General features: G+C 51.8%; 1 protein-coding gene across 1 annotated transcript in view; it reads left to right on the forward strand.

Moving 5' to 3' along the window:
• The first annotated feature begins 4,912 nt into the window (after window positions 1-4,912).
• JADE2 (jade family PHD finger 2) overlaps window positions 4,913-18,533 on the forward strand; it is a 71,397-nt gene continuing 57,776 nt past the window's right edge. Inside the window, 4 exon segments of the mRNA XM_071443225.1 lie at window positions 4,913-5,005; window positions 5,008-5,106; window positions 8,755-8,812; window positions 11,212-11,297. Coding sequence (XP_071299326.1) covers window positions 4,928-5,005; window positions 5,008-5,106; window positions 8,755-8,812; window positions 11,212-11,297 — 321 coding nt within the window. The 5' untranslated portion in view covers window positions 4,913-4,927.

Consider the following 18,533-nt stretch of genomic DNA (forward strand, 5'->3'; position numbering starts at 1 on the left):
TCCTTTTGTCACAGTCTGCCTGTGTCCTGCAGCCCTTGCATCTGCTCCTTGGGCAGTCTCTGGTGATGCAGGTAAGATGAGAACATGGCCAAAATTTGTTTCTTTTTGGCTTACAGAGCAGATCCGTGCTGTGCAGGTGTCACAGAGAAATCAGATTGTGACAGTGTAACTAAGAACTGCATTAGAGTACGTGTGCACAAGAAAATCTGCAGAAATTGGTATGGAATGCCTCACTTTGGACACCTCTCATGTCCAGACCCGGTAACACAGTGACCTTCACAACATCCCTTAAGGCAGACTGTGCTGTAGATGAGGTGGGATCTGCAGGTGAAGTCCTGTGAAGATGGCTGTGCTCATGAATCCCATTGCTCTTGTAATCCAACAAAATGCTTTTTAGTCAGTAGCTGATGTTTCCTGCTCCCTGGGGGGCTGCTGAGAGGGCTCTGAGCACCTGAAGCAGCAGGTGCCCCAAGAGCAGCATTTTTTTGAGAGATTTCAGCTGCCAGAACTGGGCATGTTTATTGCTGTGTGGTGAACTGCTCTTCAAAACCCAGTAACACGACTAACTTGGGTGGATTTATCTAAAAGACCATAAAAGGCTGCCTCATGCCAAATTTCAAGACCTTATTTCCAGTGTTAGTCCTAAGAACCACAGCAAGCTCAAGAATGACCAAAGTGATGTTCTTCCCCGACTCTGCTTTCATCCTTGGAAGTGCCAAAGGACTTGGAATGTTCAGAAAACATCCAACACAGACTGTGCAGAAAGTCACAGCCTAATTCATTCAAGTTTGGTAATTTATAACAAGCCACAACAGGGATGTAAGTTGGGGAGCATCTGGCTGTTGTAGCTCTGGTTCCTAATGGTTTATAATTGGTAAATCACAGTTTCAGGGCTGACCAGCTTAATGAATCGAAAGAGATGATGGCAGATTGTCACTGAAAGAGAGTCCTTAACTTGAATTTTAATCTTCTGCAGCAATGGTTTAAAACAGTGCACACCAACTTCTGTAGGGCCCCTGGGAGTTGAGGCAGATATATGCTCTACATCCAATTATTATTATTATTATTTTAATTTAAGAAGCCGTTTCTATCCCGAAAGCACTGCTGTCGTTGTTTTTAATCCTGTGCAAAACAGCTGGCAACAGGCAGCCCTGAGCCACCCAGAGCCCAAAGCACTCGTTTGGGGAGCGCACGGCAGGGTCACCCCGCGCGGAGCTGCCGCGCCGCTCCGCACCTCTCCGCGGAAACTCTGCGAAGTTTTTTTGGGGGAACACGCACACGCACACACACGCACGGGCTGGGGGGGCTCTTGTGCTGCGGTCGCATCCCCAGCCCCGCCGCTCCTCGCCCATCCGGAGCGGCCGCGGTGCCGGCGCGGAGGCTCCGCGCCCCCCCCCCCCCCCGCGCCCCCCCGCGGTTCCCACGCCCCGCGGCCGCGGAACTTCGCTGCGCGGGTGCGGGAGGGAGGCAGCAGCTCCGCACCGCGGCCCCCGCCCGCCCCGCGATGGGCAAGAGCCGTCTTTTTGACGCAGGAGAAATGGCAAATTTTAAGTACGTCATTAATATGGCGCCAAAACCCTTCTTTTTTTTTTTTTAAGTATAAGCTTATTTTTTTTTTTATTTATTTTTTTTAAAGGTTGGCGAAGCCGCCCCGTGTACGCGTGTGCACAGCGCGGAGAGGGGGAGCGGGCGGGGGGGGGGGGGCGGAGAGCGTGAGTGTGTGCGGGTGTGAGTGCGTGTGCAGGGCCGGGCTGCGGGGCGCCGGGGCTGCGGGCGAGCGGCGCTGGGGCTCCGGGCAGCGCCATGGGGCCCCGGCGGCCGGCGGGGGGGTGACGCGGGGCGGGCGGCGGCGGCGGCGGCGCGGCCCGCGATGGGACCCGCGCTGCCCGCACCTGGCCCTGCCGCGGCGCCCGGGGAGGGGAAAAGGCGAAGAAATTGAAGATTTGGGGCGGCCGAGGCGGGGGGGGGGTGGGTGGGGGGGTGGAAGCACCGCCACCATTATCCGTCCCCGCTCCGAAAGTCGCTTCCCCGCCTCCCTGCCGGAGCCGGAGCCCGGGCGGCGGCGGGGCGCGGAGCGCCGGAGGAAGTGCGGGGTGAAAAAGAAAGAGAAACAGGCGGGCAGGGCTCGCCCCGGCCGCGGCGGAGCGGCCATCTCGGCTGGGAGCGGGACCGCATCCATGGAGTTACCGGGCGGGCGCTCCTAAGGAGGGCCCGGGCGGCGCGGCCCTGGCAATGACACCGGATTGAGCCGCCGAGGGGGCTCTCCCGGCCGGGGACTGCGGGAGCATCCCCCGCCCCCGCCTCCTCCCGCCTGTCACCCCAGAGACCGGCGCAACTCCGGGCGGACGCTCCTGGCCAAGGTAAAGGCTCGGCGGGGTGGCGGCGGGAGCGGGCTGGGTTTGCAGCGGATGGTTATTTTGCAGCTCCCCCTGCTTTTGCTGTATATATGTCTTTTTTTTTTATTATTTATTTTTTTCCCCTCCCTCCCCCGGCTGCCGGGCGGGGGATGTGCAGCATTCCCGGGGCGGATGGCGCACGGTGGTCACTCTCCTTTGGAAGTGCGGGAGGGGAGGCGGCGGGGACGTAAACAAGAACTTTTCAAGGCTCGGTTCGCCGCTTCGCCCCTTTATTCCCCGAATTAATGACTGCGGCAGCGGCCCCGCGCCCTGCCCTGCCCGCCGGGAGAGCAGGGGACGCCCCGCGGGGCTCGGGCGGGCAGCGGGGGCTCGGCGGGCGGCAGCGCGGGGCGGGCGGCGCGGTCGGAGCGGAGGGGCCGCGGGCGCGGAGCGCTGCGCGGGGCCGGGATGGCGGTGCCCGGGGGCGTGGCGGCTGCCGGCTCCCGCCTGCCCTCCCCTTCCTCCCCCCTTCCCTCCCCACCGCGGGGCTTTCCCCGCCGCCTTCCCCCGCCGCACCGCGCCGCGCCGCGGGGTCCCGGGGCTGCCGAGCCCGGAGGCTCCGCCGCTTTCCCCCCGCGGCATCAGCCGCGCTCGGAAACATCCCGCGTCCCCCCGCGCCGTTGTCCCCCCCGGGCCGCCCCTCCTTCTCTCTCCGGCCACCTGCCCCCTCCCCGGGCTCCCTCCTGCATCCTCCGGGGAAGCGGGCGGGCTCCTGCCCCTTCCCCACCTGCCGAGCCGCTCCCCGGCCGGGATGCGGGGCTGGGAGCGCCCCCCCGGCTGCCCCGCGCCCGGGGTGGGAGCGGCGAGCTGGAAGTTGGGAAGCGCTGGAAAGGCGGGAGGCTGCTGGATTGTCAACCTCGATCGCAATTAGGGGAAAATAAATTTCTCTCTCTCTCTCCATACCTATACGTTTTGAGCGCTTTTTGAGTGGGAAGAGAAGGATGGCATGGCATTCGCAGGGAAAATTCTCAGTGCCTTTCTCAGCCCCCACAGTGAAAATTGTTTTGAAGGGTTGAAGCCAGGACCCTCCGACCGCTTGGACAGTTCTATGAGAAGGTTTTGCTTGGGGGAAAAAAAAAAACCCAATTATCTGATCTCAGCCTTCTCCCCAGGGGTGAGGAGCCCAGCTTTTAGGAATGGTGTTTGACCTTTAAGCATTTATTGGCTACTGGGGTTAAAATAAGCTTGAGATAGGAGTAAAAATAGCTTGCAGAAAGGTTAAATCGAAGGTTAAATTTGTTTTTCTTAAGAAAATTGAGGCTGATGTTCAGAAATGTAGGCTTGGAGCGAAGGATGGAGGGTACACGTTAGGGGGTCTGTAGGCAAGGAGATGCAATTCCTTTAAAGTATTGATGGCTGCTGATAGTGTTTGACACCCAAGTTCTGAAAGTTGGTGGGTGGGTGGTCCTTCAGACCAGCTCTGGTCTTTACCTTTCTGTGGGTTTTCATCATTCCCTAAGATTGGAGTGTCTGTAGCTCCTGTTGATTTCCTCTGAGTTTTTGATACTCAAGAGACCTGCAGGATGGGGCAGCTGGCTGTGGGCATGGAGCTGTGCCTGGTGTCCCTTCTCATGCCCTGTGTCACTGCCTGCACCTTCCCCCAGGAAGGCAGGGGTGGCCCCAGTGCCCTCGGTGACCTTTCTGATTATCTGTGCTCCGTCTGGGCTTGCTAAAGAAAAAATAGATAATTATAAGGTAAAGAGTCAGAAGAGGCAAGTAAAGTTATAAACGTGAGTAGTAAAGAAAAAAAGCCCCTTGTAGGTGTGGAGAAAGGCAAAGCACAGGAAGTAAACGAGGGCTTGTTTTGTTTTAAATTGAAATGAGATTAAATTTTGCCCTGGGGAAGCCAAGACAGCAGCGCTGGTATGGAGGAGAGGAGGGATGGCTTGCTCCTCACCTGGGCACCTGAGCTTTTGCTGGAAAGCTGGGGCTGGCAGCAGCCTGTAGAGGAGGCGAGGGACAGACGAGCCCCGGCAGGCAGGGGCAGGCTCCTGCTGCCCAGAAAATGGTTGTTGTAGGTACCAGGATCCTGCTCTTTAGCATTTACACTTCGCAGGGTTACCAGGGGGGTCAGGAAAAGCTCCTCCCACATGTAGGGGCTGAGCACCACGGTTTGCTGCGGGTCTTATTGGCCCCGCTGCTGTGCATCCTTTGGTCCAAAAGTTTGTCCTGTTACTATGAAATTGGGGCTGTGCCAATTTGGGGGATGCTGCTGCCCTCTCAGAGCCTCCCGCAGCAGCGCTTGGCTCCAGAATTTGCTCATGGGAAAAGGCAATGGGATGAGGACAACCCTCCCACGGCGTACCGGCTGGGATGTTCCAGCCCTCCACCCTTTTTATTACACTTTCTAACAACTGGCTGGTGTTCCTAGACAGAGGGAAAAAAGCACATTTAAGGCAGAGGGGGAGCGCTGAGGGGATGCTCGGGAGCAGCCCCAGGCTCGCTGCCAGCCGGCGGGCACAGGTGGCTCCGGGACGGGGTCCCCGAGCGGGGTCGGTGGCCGGAGCCGTGTGCGTGCCGCTGGGGGCACTATGTTCTGTTTGTGTTCCTATTTCTGGGCTGGAAGAACAAACAGGGAAGTGGTTTTTCTGCAGTCTCATTGCAGCTCACAAACAGAGCACATCATTCAGCCGGTGTTGCTCTCAGCGTCAGAGGTGACGGCGCGGGGACGAGCGCGGCGCATCCCTCAACCTGCGGGAGCTGGGAGGAGGTGATGACCAAATACTTTCTTCTTTTTTTTTTTTTTTTGCTGCAACTTATGCAGGTTTCTGTGCCTGTTTCCTGTGGAAGTGGAGAGCACAGGCATGTATGAATTTCGCTGTTTGCTTGCCACATTTCAGAATGGTTCGTTCTTGGAAGCAGTGGAAACAGCCTCTGCACAGGGTGCTGGGATGCCGCTAAAAAATCTCCAGATCGCACGTGGAGTTGATGTGCAGAAGAGTTTGCAGGGAGCTGGGGAGCATCAGGGGGTTCTCCAGAGCACAGGGCTGCTGGAGGGGTCTGCAGAGGAAGATTTCTGTGCTAGCTGAAGGCTGGATGAGGCATTTCGGTTCAGTGTGGATGGGAGCTGGTGCCTGTCCCTGGCAGTGTGCCCAGCTGAGCTCAGGATTTGGGCACAGGCATCTCTGTGTGCCAGCAGTAGTTGCCTTCACCTCTCCCAGGTTGCATGGGCTGGGCAAAATTACATTCCCAAGAGCTCCTCTCCAGCCTTCCCCTGCTGTGAAGCAGGACCAGCCAGCCTGAGGCCATCATCTCCATTTTAACACCAATCGTGGTGCTAATTTGTCCAAGGACACAGTGATTTACATTTGTTTAGGCTGATGAAGGGCCATCATCTTCCTTGGTTTAGCATTTATCTGCCTTTTTCAGCTTTGAACAAAGGCAATGCTAAACATGTGTTGGTTTGCAAGCAGTTCAGTTTTTGGTTTCCAGGCATTAGCCAGGGCTATGCCTGTGGATTTGAGTTGCAGACACTTCAGGGGGATGTTCATTTGTTTATAAAAGAAACCCACATCTGTTTCTGTTTGAATTTTTAAGCAAGCCTACATAGAAACCTTTCACTTGGTTTCTGGCTCTGTAAAAACTAGATTTTGGGCCAAGTTTGACCTAACAGTGACCTTTTCAAAGTATTACAATTTATTTTGGTATTTGTTTATGACTTTATTAATGATGCCATGTGGGGAATGGGTCAGTTAAAGGTGAAATTAACTTCTAATGTAAACAAAATATTAATTTTGGAGCAGAGACTATATTTTGTGGGGACTTGAGTTGCTCAGTAGCTCACCAACTGAATTGCTCCTGAGAGCTTTTGGGAGCTGGAGCTCCAGCCCTGGGAGGGATGTGGGCAGTGAGCCCTCCCCACCCCCAGCCACCCCCCCGCGGGTGCCAAAAGGGTGGTGGGAGCTCAGCCACCATCAGACTTTATAACTCTGGGATACAGATGGGGAAATGGCCCAATTAACCCCTCTACAGTAAATTCCTCTCTTAAGTGCCATGTGGTTTACTACTGTTTGGCTGCTCGAGATGAGTCCCTCAGAAACAGCATCTTCTTAGCATGGCCTGGAATGGAACCATTTTCTGGAATGGCCCGGTTTTGGCCAAAACTTTTGCTCCTTTCAGGCACACAGTACTTTGTGTGCCATCCCCTGCCCAGCCTTTCAGTGCTGCTGTTCAGAGATGTCTGTACTTTGCTCAAGCCAGAATTTCATTCACAAATTTAATGCAGTTCGGTTTGGAGGATGCTGTCTTGCATCCTGCCAAACAGTGGCAAAATGATTTACTGAAGTACAGATGCTATTTTTACCTGCAATGTGAACCACTTCTGTATGTGAATATCAATTCATCTTGTTACCTAGTGGGTGTGTTAATTCTGTAGGCAGCTCTAGGACAGAAGCAGGATGCAGGGACCAAGTTCAGTGAGAGGGATGATCAGGGCATCTCCTCACTCTCCTCATATCAGCCAAAACCAGTGCCAGCCTCCTGCTACCTGAGCATTGATTGCAAACCCTTTTCCCTCCTTGGAAGGAGAGTGATGTCAGTGATGCTGTTTTGCTGTAAAAGCAAAGATGGGAAACCTGGGAAATCTCACTGGCTATCAGTGGCATTCCTTTGCTTCACCTCAGGTGGTTTTTTTCCCTCCTCTTGGCTTTGGCTTGTTTAATCTCTGTGATTAGGAACTCCAGAATCAATAAAAGCATTGCCCTGTCTTTGTGCTCCAAATGTCTGTTTGTCACTTCAGACCAGAAGAACCAGTTTCAAAGGTTGAGGTAGGATTTTCACTAAAAGTAAGTAAGCTGGAGTTAGAGCTATCTTCAATTTCATTTCCCCCAAGCAAAATCTAATGGGTATTTGGAACAAGGCTGGTTTAATACCATCTGTTTCCCCTTGAATCACCAGGGGAAAAGTATTGATATTGCCATATTCTTAGGGAGCGTTTTAAGTCACATTTTGACAGGGCAATGCCTTACCACAACACTGATAGTTAAAATGTTTAGGATATTTTGTAGTATTTTCCTTTATAATGCTGTGATAGCACATATATTGTAAAATACACCTATTACAAGGTTTTTATATGTTTATGAGGAACATTTCCTGATGTTTGGGGGCAAATGTCATGCTCTAGCTTGCTATCCCAGTCTGTGTGCTGCTTGTACCTGTTCCAACCAAACCACACAAAGCCAGTGTTTCATTATCATTCCCAGTTACCATTTGTGGAAGCAATAGAGAGTATGACATATGAACACATTCAGATTCTTCAAAAATATCTCAGAAAGTACTAGGAAGATTTCCATGAGGTTAAGACTGATTTCTGTGGATGTATTTTGGCTTACAGCCTGTTGGATAGTTGTCTGGTCCACAGGTGGCCCTTTCCATCCAGAGCTGCCCAAGCCCTCTATTGGGAGCCACATTGATCAGCCACCAGCCACATTGGTAAAATTTGGATTTTCAAAAGTTAAAATACCTTTCTTTTTTTTTTTTTTTTTTTTTTTCCTGAAGCACCTATTTTGAGTTCCGAGTGCTCGATTCCCAAGGGGTGAGTTCAGGACAACCTGCTGATTTCAGGCACTCCTGTGGCTTGTTCAAATTCTCAAAGCATATCAGCTGGGCTTGAAACGGGTCTCCTCATCAGTGCAGTGGTAGCTGCTGCTGTGATTTTAGCTCTGGAGGATGGAGAAGTCAGGGCAGCTGAGCAGAAGGCACTTGCCCACCCCTGGGACCTCTGGCAGGGCAGTGACAGTGATGGGAGGTGCTTCCTGTGTGACAGATACTCCCGAGCTCTTAAAAGAAATAGATAGTGGCTGAATGGGAAGATGAGTCAGAGGGTAAAACCCCAGGCTTGTGGTACCCCGGGGTTCTCTTCAGCTCTGGGATGCTCGTACTTCCCCCTGCAGACATACCGAGAGTGTGCAGTTTCCATTCTCCTGTCTTCACGCTTTGCAGCTGGGACAGGTGGTTCCCAGGACACCTCTTCTCCCATCCAACAGCGCCATGGTCCCTTGAGGACATCCTCCAGTCCTGTTGGAGCTCCCTCCCTTGGCAGTGCTCTTGCAGAGGAAGAGACATTTGGATGCAAATCCTGCACAGACAAATTTCCATGCAAAGCTGAGTGGTCCAAATGCATCCACTGTAACTACTGGGAGTGGGAAAAGCTGGTAGAAAGACAATTAAAGTTTTTTTTTAAATCCATGAGAATTGTTTTCTTGCATTTTTTTTCAGCCTCTGGGTAGTGGTCTGTCCTGAGGGTAGGGACTGACTGGTTCTGGGGTAGGAGGGTGTGCAGATACTCATATAGCAGTGCTTTGGTGCTGAGATGAGTTTTCTGGACATGGGGTGTAATGTTCAATTTCTTCTGTTACAGATGGAAGAAAAACGACGCAAGTACTCCATCAGCAGTGATAACTCGGACACCACTGACAGTAAGACCTTTCATTCAAAGCTTTGAACAAGATTCATCTCCAGCAGTCAAAATGCTTGAATAATTACTTCACAAAGAGTGGAGGAAACTGCATTTACTGGGAAGTCTCTGCACAGGGAATAGTGTGCAGGGCTGGGTTTGTCAGAAATGCAGCAGCAAGCTGATATCAATTTATTTAAACACTTGGCTGTGGCTCCTCTTAACTGATGAGAGTGTCTCCCTCGTGTGAGGAGTCTGAGCGAGGAGAGCTGCTGATTGCAGATCTGCTAACGAAGCAGCAAACACCCTTTGTAGATGAGTTGTCCTTTCCTGTGAGCTGCAGCCTGAGACTAGTTTGCTCTTGATTTGGGTTGTACCAGGGGAAAGGGAAGCTTTTACTGGAGTCGGAGTAAAACTGGACCAGTTTGCATTGTTCCCTTCTTGCAAACTGAAGGGTGATGTGGGAAAAGGAATAAGGCTCAAGCCAGCAAAACTTGCAAGCCCATGCTTGCTTTACAACATCTACCTCACTTCATCCTCATTCAGGAAGGCACAGAAGCATGTGTTCAACAATAAACATGTGCAAATGTGCTGAATTCTGGCTATAAATAGAGCACTCTCCTCTCCCACTTATTCCAGGGTTTCACCCGCTGCACACATACCACAGTGCCTCGGTGTTCAGTACCCTCAAGGCACCAGCCTAATCCCTTGTCTGGACTCTGGAGTTTCTTACTAGTTGCTCTTGGTTTCTTACAAATGTCACAGTAATTTCATCTGGGCCGTGCTGGGAATTTGCTCTCCACACTTTACAGGATCTGGCTGCTGGATATCCGAGAACGAAAGGGACTTTAGTAAAGACACTAAACTTCTGGGCTTTTTCCTAACAGGATGATGGAGAGATTACAGGGGGTTATGGAAAGGCTGATCTTGCTGGGTTTGGCTGCTGTTCCCACAGCTTCAGCCAAAAAAATTGTCAGAGTGAGTGGAGTTTGCACCACAACTGCTGAAGGGAACCTGCTGTTCTGCTGCCAGCGGGGACCCCCATCCTGCTGGAGCCCAGGGGGCCTGGGCGCTGAGCTGTGCCTACACAAAGTGTTTCAGGCTCTGTCAACACCCTTGCTTCTCGTAAAATGAAACATCTCTATCTCAGAAAGAGGTTTGTTTTGGAAGCCATGCTCCAAACTTCCCGTCTCCTAATCCCCAGATGCTCAAAGGCTTATGGAGCCGAGCTGTGCTCGCTGGCTTCCCTGCCTTGCAGGGGTAAGGTATCTTTAATCATGGTATTAAACAACATGGCCTTATCTCTATGGGGCTTGGATATTTATGCTGCAGGTGATATCTAAGCTTTTGACAAATGCTCTCCTGCAGGATGGTTGTAAACAGAGTGGTGACCTTCTTTTTCAGGCCTCTGCCAGGAAAGGGTAGTTGTGTGTTATCCAAGCCTGTATAGCTGTAGCATCACATTGTAGCTTGAGAAGAGGGGGCAAGGTGGAAATTTGTGGCTGATCTCTCCATGAAAGCTGTGGAGCAGCTTGCTGAGTAAAGCAGTGTGTCTGTGGGGCTACAGCATAGGGATGTCTGCTCTGGGCTTTGTCTACACAGTCCTGTTATGCTCTGAAGTGTTATAAAGAATTTCATTTGTATGGAACCCTCTTTAATAACATCTGGCCTGCAACTTGAAAAAAACAAGCTGTGTTTTGGGAACAGGTGATGCCCCCATGTTTGGCCTTCATTTTGTGCTGTACAAGAAAGTGCACTGCAAGTAAAGAATACAGGTTGAGCTGGTGCCTCTTCCCCTGCCACGAAAAGTAGGCATGTGAAATTTACCTGGGCTCAGCTGCCTGAGCTGGTGGAAGAGCAGCTTCCCACTGCAGTGGTACCACAGCCTGACCCCTGAGTCAGCTCAGCTCCTGGCTCCATTGGGTTTGGATGTTGTTGTTTATGTGCACAGTGCTGTTTCCTCCTATTTAGCCCTCCAAGGATAAAAAAAATCAGTGTTAAATAGGCCTATTGGTAGTTATTTTGTTGCAACCTCACAGAAACATTTTTATATACTGTAATATGGAGGAATCCTCCTATACAGAAGACTGAACTGTCATCATTATTATACAGAAATTCCAACAATCAGTTTGTTATTTATTATTAACAAATAGAGTCTTACATTTAAGTGATAATGACACAAATGGGTTGGAAATAAAGATCAGTAGTGTATGGTTCCAGCACATTTCAGGCTTTAGCTACCCTTCTCTTTTGGGGTGGCAGCAGTGGTGATGATACTGCACAAAAAAATGTCATGTCAAGGAGTTATTCCATCTTAGTGCTGACCCAAAGTGTTGGCTGGGGCTGGAGCAGGGGGGCTGATGAGGTAAGGAAAAGCTTTAACTCTTTCCCAAATAACCTGTCTCTGTTGCCTTGTTGCAGGTCACACCACATCCACCTCCAGATGCTCCAAAATTCCAAATACCAAATCCCCCTGGTCACGGCAGAAGGAGAAGAAGCCCTCTGAGGTATGTGGGCTTTCAGGCTTTTCCCAAAGGAGAGTTTTCCCATGGGACTGCACTCACCCAGCTGTGGCAACCAGCATGGCCATGGCTTCTGTGGGCAGTGGGTGCCAGGACAAGGTATCCCCATGCTGCAGAGCCACAACTCCCAAGGGCTGTGTCAACCCAGCTCCCCTGGGGAGGGAGCTGATGGGGACACACAGTGAGCATCCCTGGTGAAGGGTGGGGGGTCCTTGTGCCCAAAACCACTGGGGTCCTTGTGCCCACACCCCCCCTACTGAGGCAAGTAAAGACAAGTTAAGTTTGGTGGGGCTGGGAGGTCCCACAGCACTGGGGTGTCTGCATACCAAGATTCCCTGGTTTGGGTGCCCTCCTGGGTGCCCTTTTATTAATGGCCCAGGTGACAGCTCTGATGGCAGGGGAGGGTGATGTGGAGACTCCTCCCTTGAGCGAGTGGGAGGCGTGGAGAGCTGTGAAATGAGAGACAGTGCAGCTGAGCTGCAGGTTGTGTTGTGTTGGTTTCCCCTGTCACAGGGCTCAAGGACATTAAGCTGAGGCCATCAGAGCCTGACCTTGCTGCAGGGTTCCCCTGGCTGGGGTGGGGACACTGCCCAGCTTCACCTGCTGGCTCTCCAGTGCAGGGTCTGGGCCTTGGGTGGGAGGAGCTGTTTGTCCCCAGGACTGGTGGAAGGGGTGGTGCTGTGTCCTGTTTTTCCTTCTGTGCCTCGGATACATTTCCACTAGCCATGGAAACTATACCAGGCATGAGCTGCTGTTGTAGCAACTGCAGTGTTTGGCAGTGGTCATCTTCATTTCAGCAGCAGCGTGAGCAAAGCCAGAGGGACATTGTTCTCACATTCCCTTCCCTCTGGACTGGGGTCTGGAGTCAAACAGTGCTAAGTTTAGCAGCAGATGAAGCTGGCATGGCTCATGTGAACTCCCCATTTCACCTCTCCTGATGCTGTGGCCTGGTGAGCACAAACCTCTGCAACATCCTCCTTTTGCATCAAGCTGAGTAGAGATTTTGAGGTTTTCCTGTGGTCACTGCCTGAATTACAGCTGCACTTGGTTCTTACTGCTCTGATAGGTTTACATTGAAATATCTGTGCTGGCAAAGGACACAGACTGAGAGAGTTGAAGTTATTTGTGCCTTGGGTAAAGAGAGGGACTGGAAAGCTGTTACTGCCAGCTGAGTTAGCTGGAAATACTCCAGAGAGCAAGAACCAGCGGTGCAGATGTCACTGACTTCTAACAAGGCTCTTGGAAAATTGAAAAATTGAATATTAGCACTGGTAATGTTGGGTTTTGGTTGTAGATGTGTCTCTCAGTGTGGGTGTGGGGGAGATTTCTGTGAGCTGAATCCTCCTTTGGAAAGTGAAGCATTTGTGGCATCTCCTCCTCCTCCTGTGGCACTGTTACCCCTCTCTGAAATAACTGCCCATCCCTGTGCCTGATGTGTCCATAAAGGCCTTGGGTGAGCTCTCTAGGTGCTGTCAGGAGTCTCTGCCACAGAAATGCCTCATGTTAGATGTGAGAAGATGTGACTCATGTCACAGCAGTGTCACAGCTGCCACCCTGCTGCTGCCCAGTAAAATCCTTCTCCAAGAGTTGGGACATCTTTCTGCCTCACTGGTGCAGACACATTTTTGTCTTTAATATGAGTTAATCAGCCATGTAGGATTTTACCTGGCTGCTACTGAATATAAGTCCAAGATTCCAAGTGAAAATGCTTCTGGACTTGATGAAGTGTGGTAAGAGCTGGATCCAAGTTTCTGCTCTACAACAGCTGGGGTGAAAACTACATATTAATCCATGGCACCTGGGGAGACATCAGATGCCTGCAGAGGGCTTCTCCCTCTGCTTACTGCTCCATTATCCCCTGAGGAGGGTTCTCAGTGAAATGTAGCTGTGGAACAGATAAAGTGGAGCAAAAGCTGAGCAGGTCCCAGCTTAGCAGCAGTTGGGACAGAAAGTGAACCTCTGTGGTTTATGTGAACTGAGACTAGGGGAATTTGGGGAGGCCATGTGTGATTACTCAAGCTGGAGTTTGGCCAGGATGCTCAAGCTGACAAACCATCTTTTACACAAGCATGGTGGGCACACAGGCAGATGGAGCAGTGCAGATCTCAGCTGTGCTCCCCTCCCTGTGCATTGCCCCTGCACTTGCTGGTGTCTGGGTCTGCTGGAAATCAGCACCAGTGAAACTCAGGGCTCAGGACATTGTTGGAGGTGGGTAGAGTATCAGCCCAGGACTTGCAGCTGTGCAGGGAGACGGTTTGGAGATCACTCCTGTATGAATTTCCTCTCCAACAGCATTCTCTAAAACTTTTCCATGAGTGACCCAACTTCTGCTCTTCCTGTGAGCACCCATGAACGTGTCTGGTCCAGGCACTGTGGGGTTTGGCACATCCTCTCAGGAACACTGGGGGATTTCAGGCTCAGACTGTGACCTGCATCATGTCCTGTTGGAGCAAATGCTGGGAACTGTAAAACACAAACTACACTGCTATCAAACTACTTCACATGAAATAGTGAATCACCTTTTCTTTTGTCCATCCTGCTGAGGATGGATGTTGATCTCATCATCACTGACAGATGAAAACCACAGGAGAATAACAGGGAGAGCAGGATGAATGCATTAGCAGATATTGAACCCCCAGCCATTTTGGGTCTGGACACATCTTTTCAAACCACAACTCAAACTCCAGTTTACACATTGTAGCTTTCTCAAGAGCTGCAGTGGGTGCAGGCGTGTCCTGAGGGATGGCCATGCTGGAGGATGGGCTGGGGAAGTGGCAATTGGCCACCAACCTGTCCTGCCCTTCTCCAAGTCATGTCCCCTTTCTCTGGGAGCTGCTGTCCCACAGGAGCAGGCATTCCTCCTGACAGCCCGGGCAGGAGATAAAAAAATCGAAAGCATTAGTGTTACATAGTTATTAGTCAGGTCAGGGGGTGATGTTTATTATGAAAGACTCTGTGAGAGGGGATTAACTATACACATTAAAAACCATCGGATACAAGGCATCTGGAAAAACAAGCTTCTTAACATGGAAAAGTACTGAGCTGTTTGTAAACATCCGCAAAGGGGCCATTGCCAGGGAGGGTGATTATATTTATCTGTGCCTGTCACGGGGCTCTGCCCGGGCTCTTCCCTGACTGTCCCAGGCACCAGCCTCTGTCTTCTTGGCTCTGTCCCTCGCAGAGGTGACAGTTGTCCTTCCCTGCCCCTTGCCTGGGCAGCAAAGCCTTCAAGGCTCAAACCTGATGCTGATGGTGCCCTGGGCATGGCTCTGGTGCACTGCTCTGCCTGAAGGCAGAGATGAATGTGGGCAGCTGCCAACAGCTTCTTGCATCTGCAGTGATAGCGGTACCAATCTGGTGATTTTAATTAATCTCATTAGTGCTCGTTTGTCTCTTAACTTGTCTGCAAATGGAGCGTGGTGGCTGGTACCCATCTCCCCGGGTCCCTGCAAGGAGCTGCTGGTCATGCTCCCCACCCTGGGAGCTGCAAGGAGGGGATGCTCGCTCAGGTTATCTCTGCCATGGATCTGGATCTGCAGCAGGGAGTAACACGTGCCTGAAGCACGGATTTCTGCTTCTGTTAGTGGCACACCAGTGCAATCCTGCCCCCGGCTGTAGAGCTGCTGGGGATGTGAGCATGAGCCTCGCTGGTTTGACTGCAGTCTTCAAGCCTCTCTCCTGTTCCTGACAGGGAACAGTTGTCAGTGTCTAAGGAGAGAATCTAAGAACAAGGCAAGTGTGTAATGATAGTCTCTGGTTCTATCTGCCAGCTCCCAGCCATCAGCAGCCCAGGGACTCCCTCGGATGCTGCCTCTGAGTCACTGCCTTAGCTGCTGTGTTAGTCATTACCTCCAGAGCTGTTTGAGATCCACAGTGCTCACCTGCACTGCTGGAATACATTTTGGAGGGACAAAAGCCTGCTTTTTTTGTACAGAACACCTGCCTGCCAGCCCTCCAGCCGTCCTTTCTCAGCTGAAGAACCCTGTGCAGTCTGGGCTGTGCTGTGCAGGTGCTGCTCATCCCACCCGACATCCTCGCTGCCCTTCTGCCTCACTCCAGACCTTCAGGAGGACAGGGGACTGCAGCTGCAGGCAGGGCTCAGGATGAAGGGGAAACCACAAATTTATACAATTTACATTATTTTCTGCTTGCCTTGTTTAGATATTACTTCCGTGTTTTGAAAGGCGCCTTTTTATATCTCTTTACAAGGATTTAACTCTTTTCCCTTCTAAAAAGTAATTCTTACTGCATTGGATCATGGTTTTTTCCTCCTGCATTGGGTATATAATGACCCAGTGCAATATGAATTTAGTTCCTGCGCTCTCCTGTGTTTGGAGAGGAGCTTTAATGGATGTGGCCAAGCAAGACTGGACATGCTTTTATGGGGCTGGACGGGGAGAAAATCCCTCTCTGTTGAAAGGTTTGACTGCAGTTTGGCTTTGTCAGTTTTCCCTTGCCAGCATGGGGATAACAGATTAAAACCATTGTCTTCTGAATGCTGAGAAGGGCTGGACAAAAATGCTTCTTGTTCCTATTTTGAGTTCTGTTGTTCATTGAATCTTTAACATCCAGCATTTCAAGAGGAAACAAGACTAGATGAAGAAATAGGAGGCTGGCTTCCCAATTGGACATGGGAGTTCAGGATTTCTTCCCCCACAGGCAGATAATATCTCCTTGCAAACACACTCCTGGCATTGCCACATTTCAAAATCTTGCTACCGAGTATCAACTCTCTTCTCATTTTGGAAAGGGCTGGAAAAATGTGGTAGAGCAGCAGGGATGTAGGACTGGGAGGTCCAGAGGGGAGTGGGGTGGGGCAGCCAGGGCTGCACCCACAGAGGTGCCATCTCGAGCTGATATCAAGACAGTTTATACAACCAAAACCTATTCTCAGGGCTCCCATTGTTCCCGTTGTTTTCTCTTTCTCTAAAAATCCTTGTGACTCATGAGCTATAACAAACAATTTTATGCTTGAGAGAGTGAAGGGCTAAGAGAGCTGGCTGGCAGTGAGGAGGGAGTCCTGTGCATGAGGCAGCTGGAGACTTCCCTGGTCCCAGTGTGGATGGAGGAAGGTGGTTGTGGCTGGGGGTATGCAGGAGTCAGCTGCCAGGACTGCAGTAAGGGAGGGGAAAAATGAATGTTGGGCCAAAACCTGAAGAAAACCTGTTATGTCAGTGTCAGGAAGCAGTCCCACACCTGCCTGCAGTGACCTGCTGCTGCCCCTGCTTGCTGTGGAGGGGTCATCACTGTGAGCACCACGTGGCTGCTGTGGGTGTGAGGGCATCAGGGAGGATTACAGCTCTGCTGGGTGATGGAGGGAGTGAATTCAAAGGTGAGATCTCGGATACAGGCTGTGACCATCCCTTCTCACCTCTCCTGCCCACCCTCACCCTAGTGAGTGCTGGGTTTTCTGCACGCGCTTCATTTTGGGCTTCTCTTCTCTTACATTGTGTACCACTGCTTTGGGAAGAGTTCTTTTCACTAAAACTTTTTAGGGACAGAGATCTTACTGTGTATTAAAAAAATGGCATCCCATCCTGGGATTTGAAGGAGGAGGGATTGAGTTTATTCTTGTGCCCCAGGAGCAAGGTCTGAAAGCTCCAAAGTCAGCTGGGTGCAGATGCAGGGGAAGATGTGTGACGGAATTCCTGCCAGCTCAGGAAGCCTGGTGTGCAGGGACCCAGCCTGCTGGAGCCCAGCTGTGTTGGGCTGAGCTGCCTGCTCCCTCTGTTTTCTCCTGGGCTGGCTTGCAGCAGGCGCCGGGAGCCGAGTGCCTGTGCTGGGGATGCTGGGGCTGTGCCGGGGCCGTGCTGGGGATGCCGGGGCCGTGCTGAGGATGCCGGGGCCGTGCTGAGGATGCCGGGGCCGTGCCAGGGATCCCAGGGCTGTGCTGAGGATGCCGGGGCCGTGCCAGGGTTGCTGGGGCCATGCCAGGGATGCCAGGGCCGTGCCGGGGATGCCGGGGCCGTGCCGGATCCAGCACAGCAGTCCTGGGCTGGCTGCTGCTTTCCAGCTAATTAAAGCCAGCGCTAGACGAGTGTTCTCATTTCGATGGAAAGCCCAAAACAGATCCGGCTCGTTGGCTCTCACCCAGGAGCTGGTTTTGTACAAGAGGGAAGTCGTTACTGCGGGATCAGAGTTTGGTGGTTTTGGGTCTGTTTGGGCATAGGGGAGATTTGGCAGCCTCAGACCCACAGTGCAGTCGCTGGGAAAGCCAAGTCCTTGACAGAGCACATGGAGTGGGAACTGAATGGCAGGGAGATTGCTGGGCACTTCATTAAGAGGGGTTTGTGAGTGAATCACAGAGCTTAGAAATTGATGTGAGAGTTGCATGGAAAGGTGGTGGAGAGGCTTTCAGAGGGGCTGGGTGGTGATGGGGCAGAGGCAGAGAAGGAGGAGAATGCTGGAAAGCAGCACAGCCTGGGAGTCCTTAGCTAAAGGAGGGATGGGGTGCAGCATTTCTGATGCCTCATGGCATGTCCATCATCCTTCCTGTCGTGGTGAGGCACTGTGTGCCTTGGCATCTCCCAGGGGTACGTGTTTTTCTCTGAGGTTGTCCAACTGTTGGACAAATTGATGATGGTCCATGGAGAGCTCCCAGAGATGCCTCACAGATGTCACAGGGAGAGGCTGCAGGGCTGTGTCCAGTGGGAGAAGCAGCAGATCCTCACCAAGATGGAGCAGCTGATGTAAAAGGTGCCAGGGGCTCAAGGAGGAGCCAAATCCAACCCCTGCCTTGCAGGTTTCTGCCATACCTGCAGGAGCATCCTTCCAGTGCCAGGCTGGATCCAAGTGGCACATTGGAATGGGAACATCAGAGGATGTCACATTTAATGAACTCAGGGTTTATTTGAGGTTTTTTTTGAGTCGTAAAAGCAGCGCAACTTTTGCTTCAATATGGCAAATTACAGAAATTACAAAAGTGCTGATGTATTGTTGGGGAGCACCATGGCTGTGGTGTCCCAGTGACTTCTCATGTTACTGGACTGCCAGGACTGGCTCTGCTGGTGTGTCAGTCCAACACCACAAACTGGTGGGCAGCAAGGATGGGGAGGTCCTAGGGGTAGTCCAGGCTTGCCTGGCCTGTGGGATACAAGGGAGATTAAGGTTTTCCCCACGTTCCTTTCTTTGCCTGGAGTCTGAGGCTGCACAACCACACTGACCTGGTGTGGACTCCACGTCCATTTCTTTTGGAAATATGAAGGAAGAAATATCTGGGGA

Source organism: Agelaius tricolor, unplaced genomic scaffold (assembly GCF_023055355.1).
Source record: "Agelaius tricolor isolate 1412-34295 unplaced genomic scaffold, bAgeTri1.0.p SCAF_18, whole genome shotgun sequence".
NCBI classification, from domain to species: Eukaryota; Metazoa; Chordata; class Aves; order Passeriformes; family Icteridae; genus Agelaius; species Agelaius tricolor.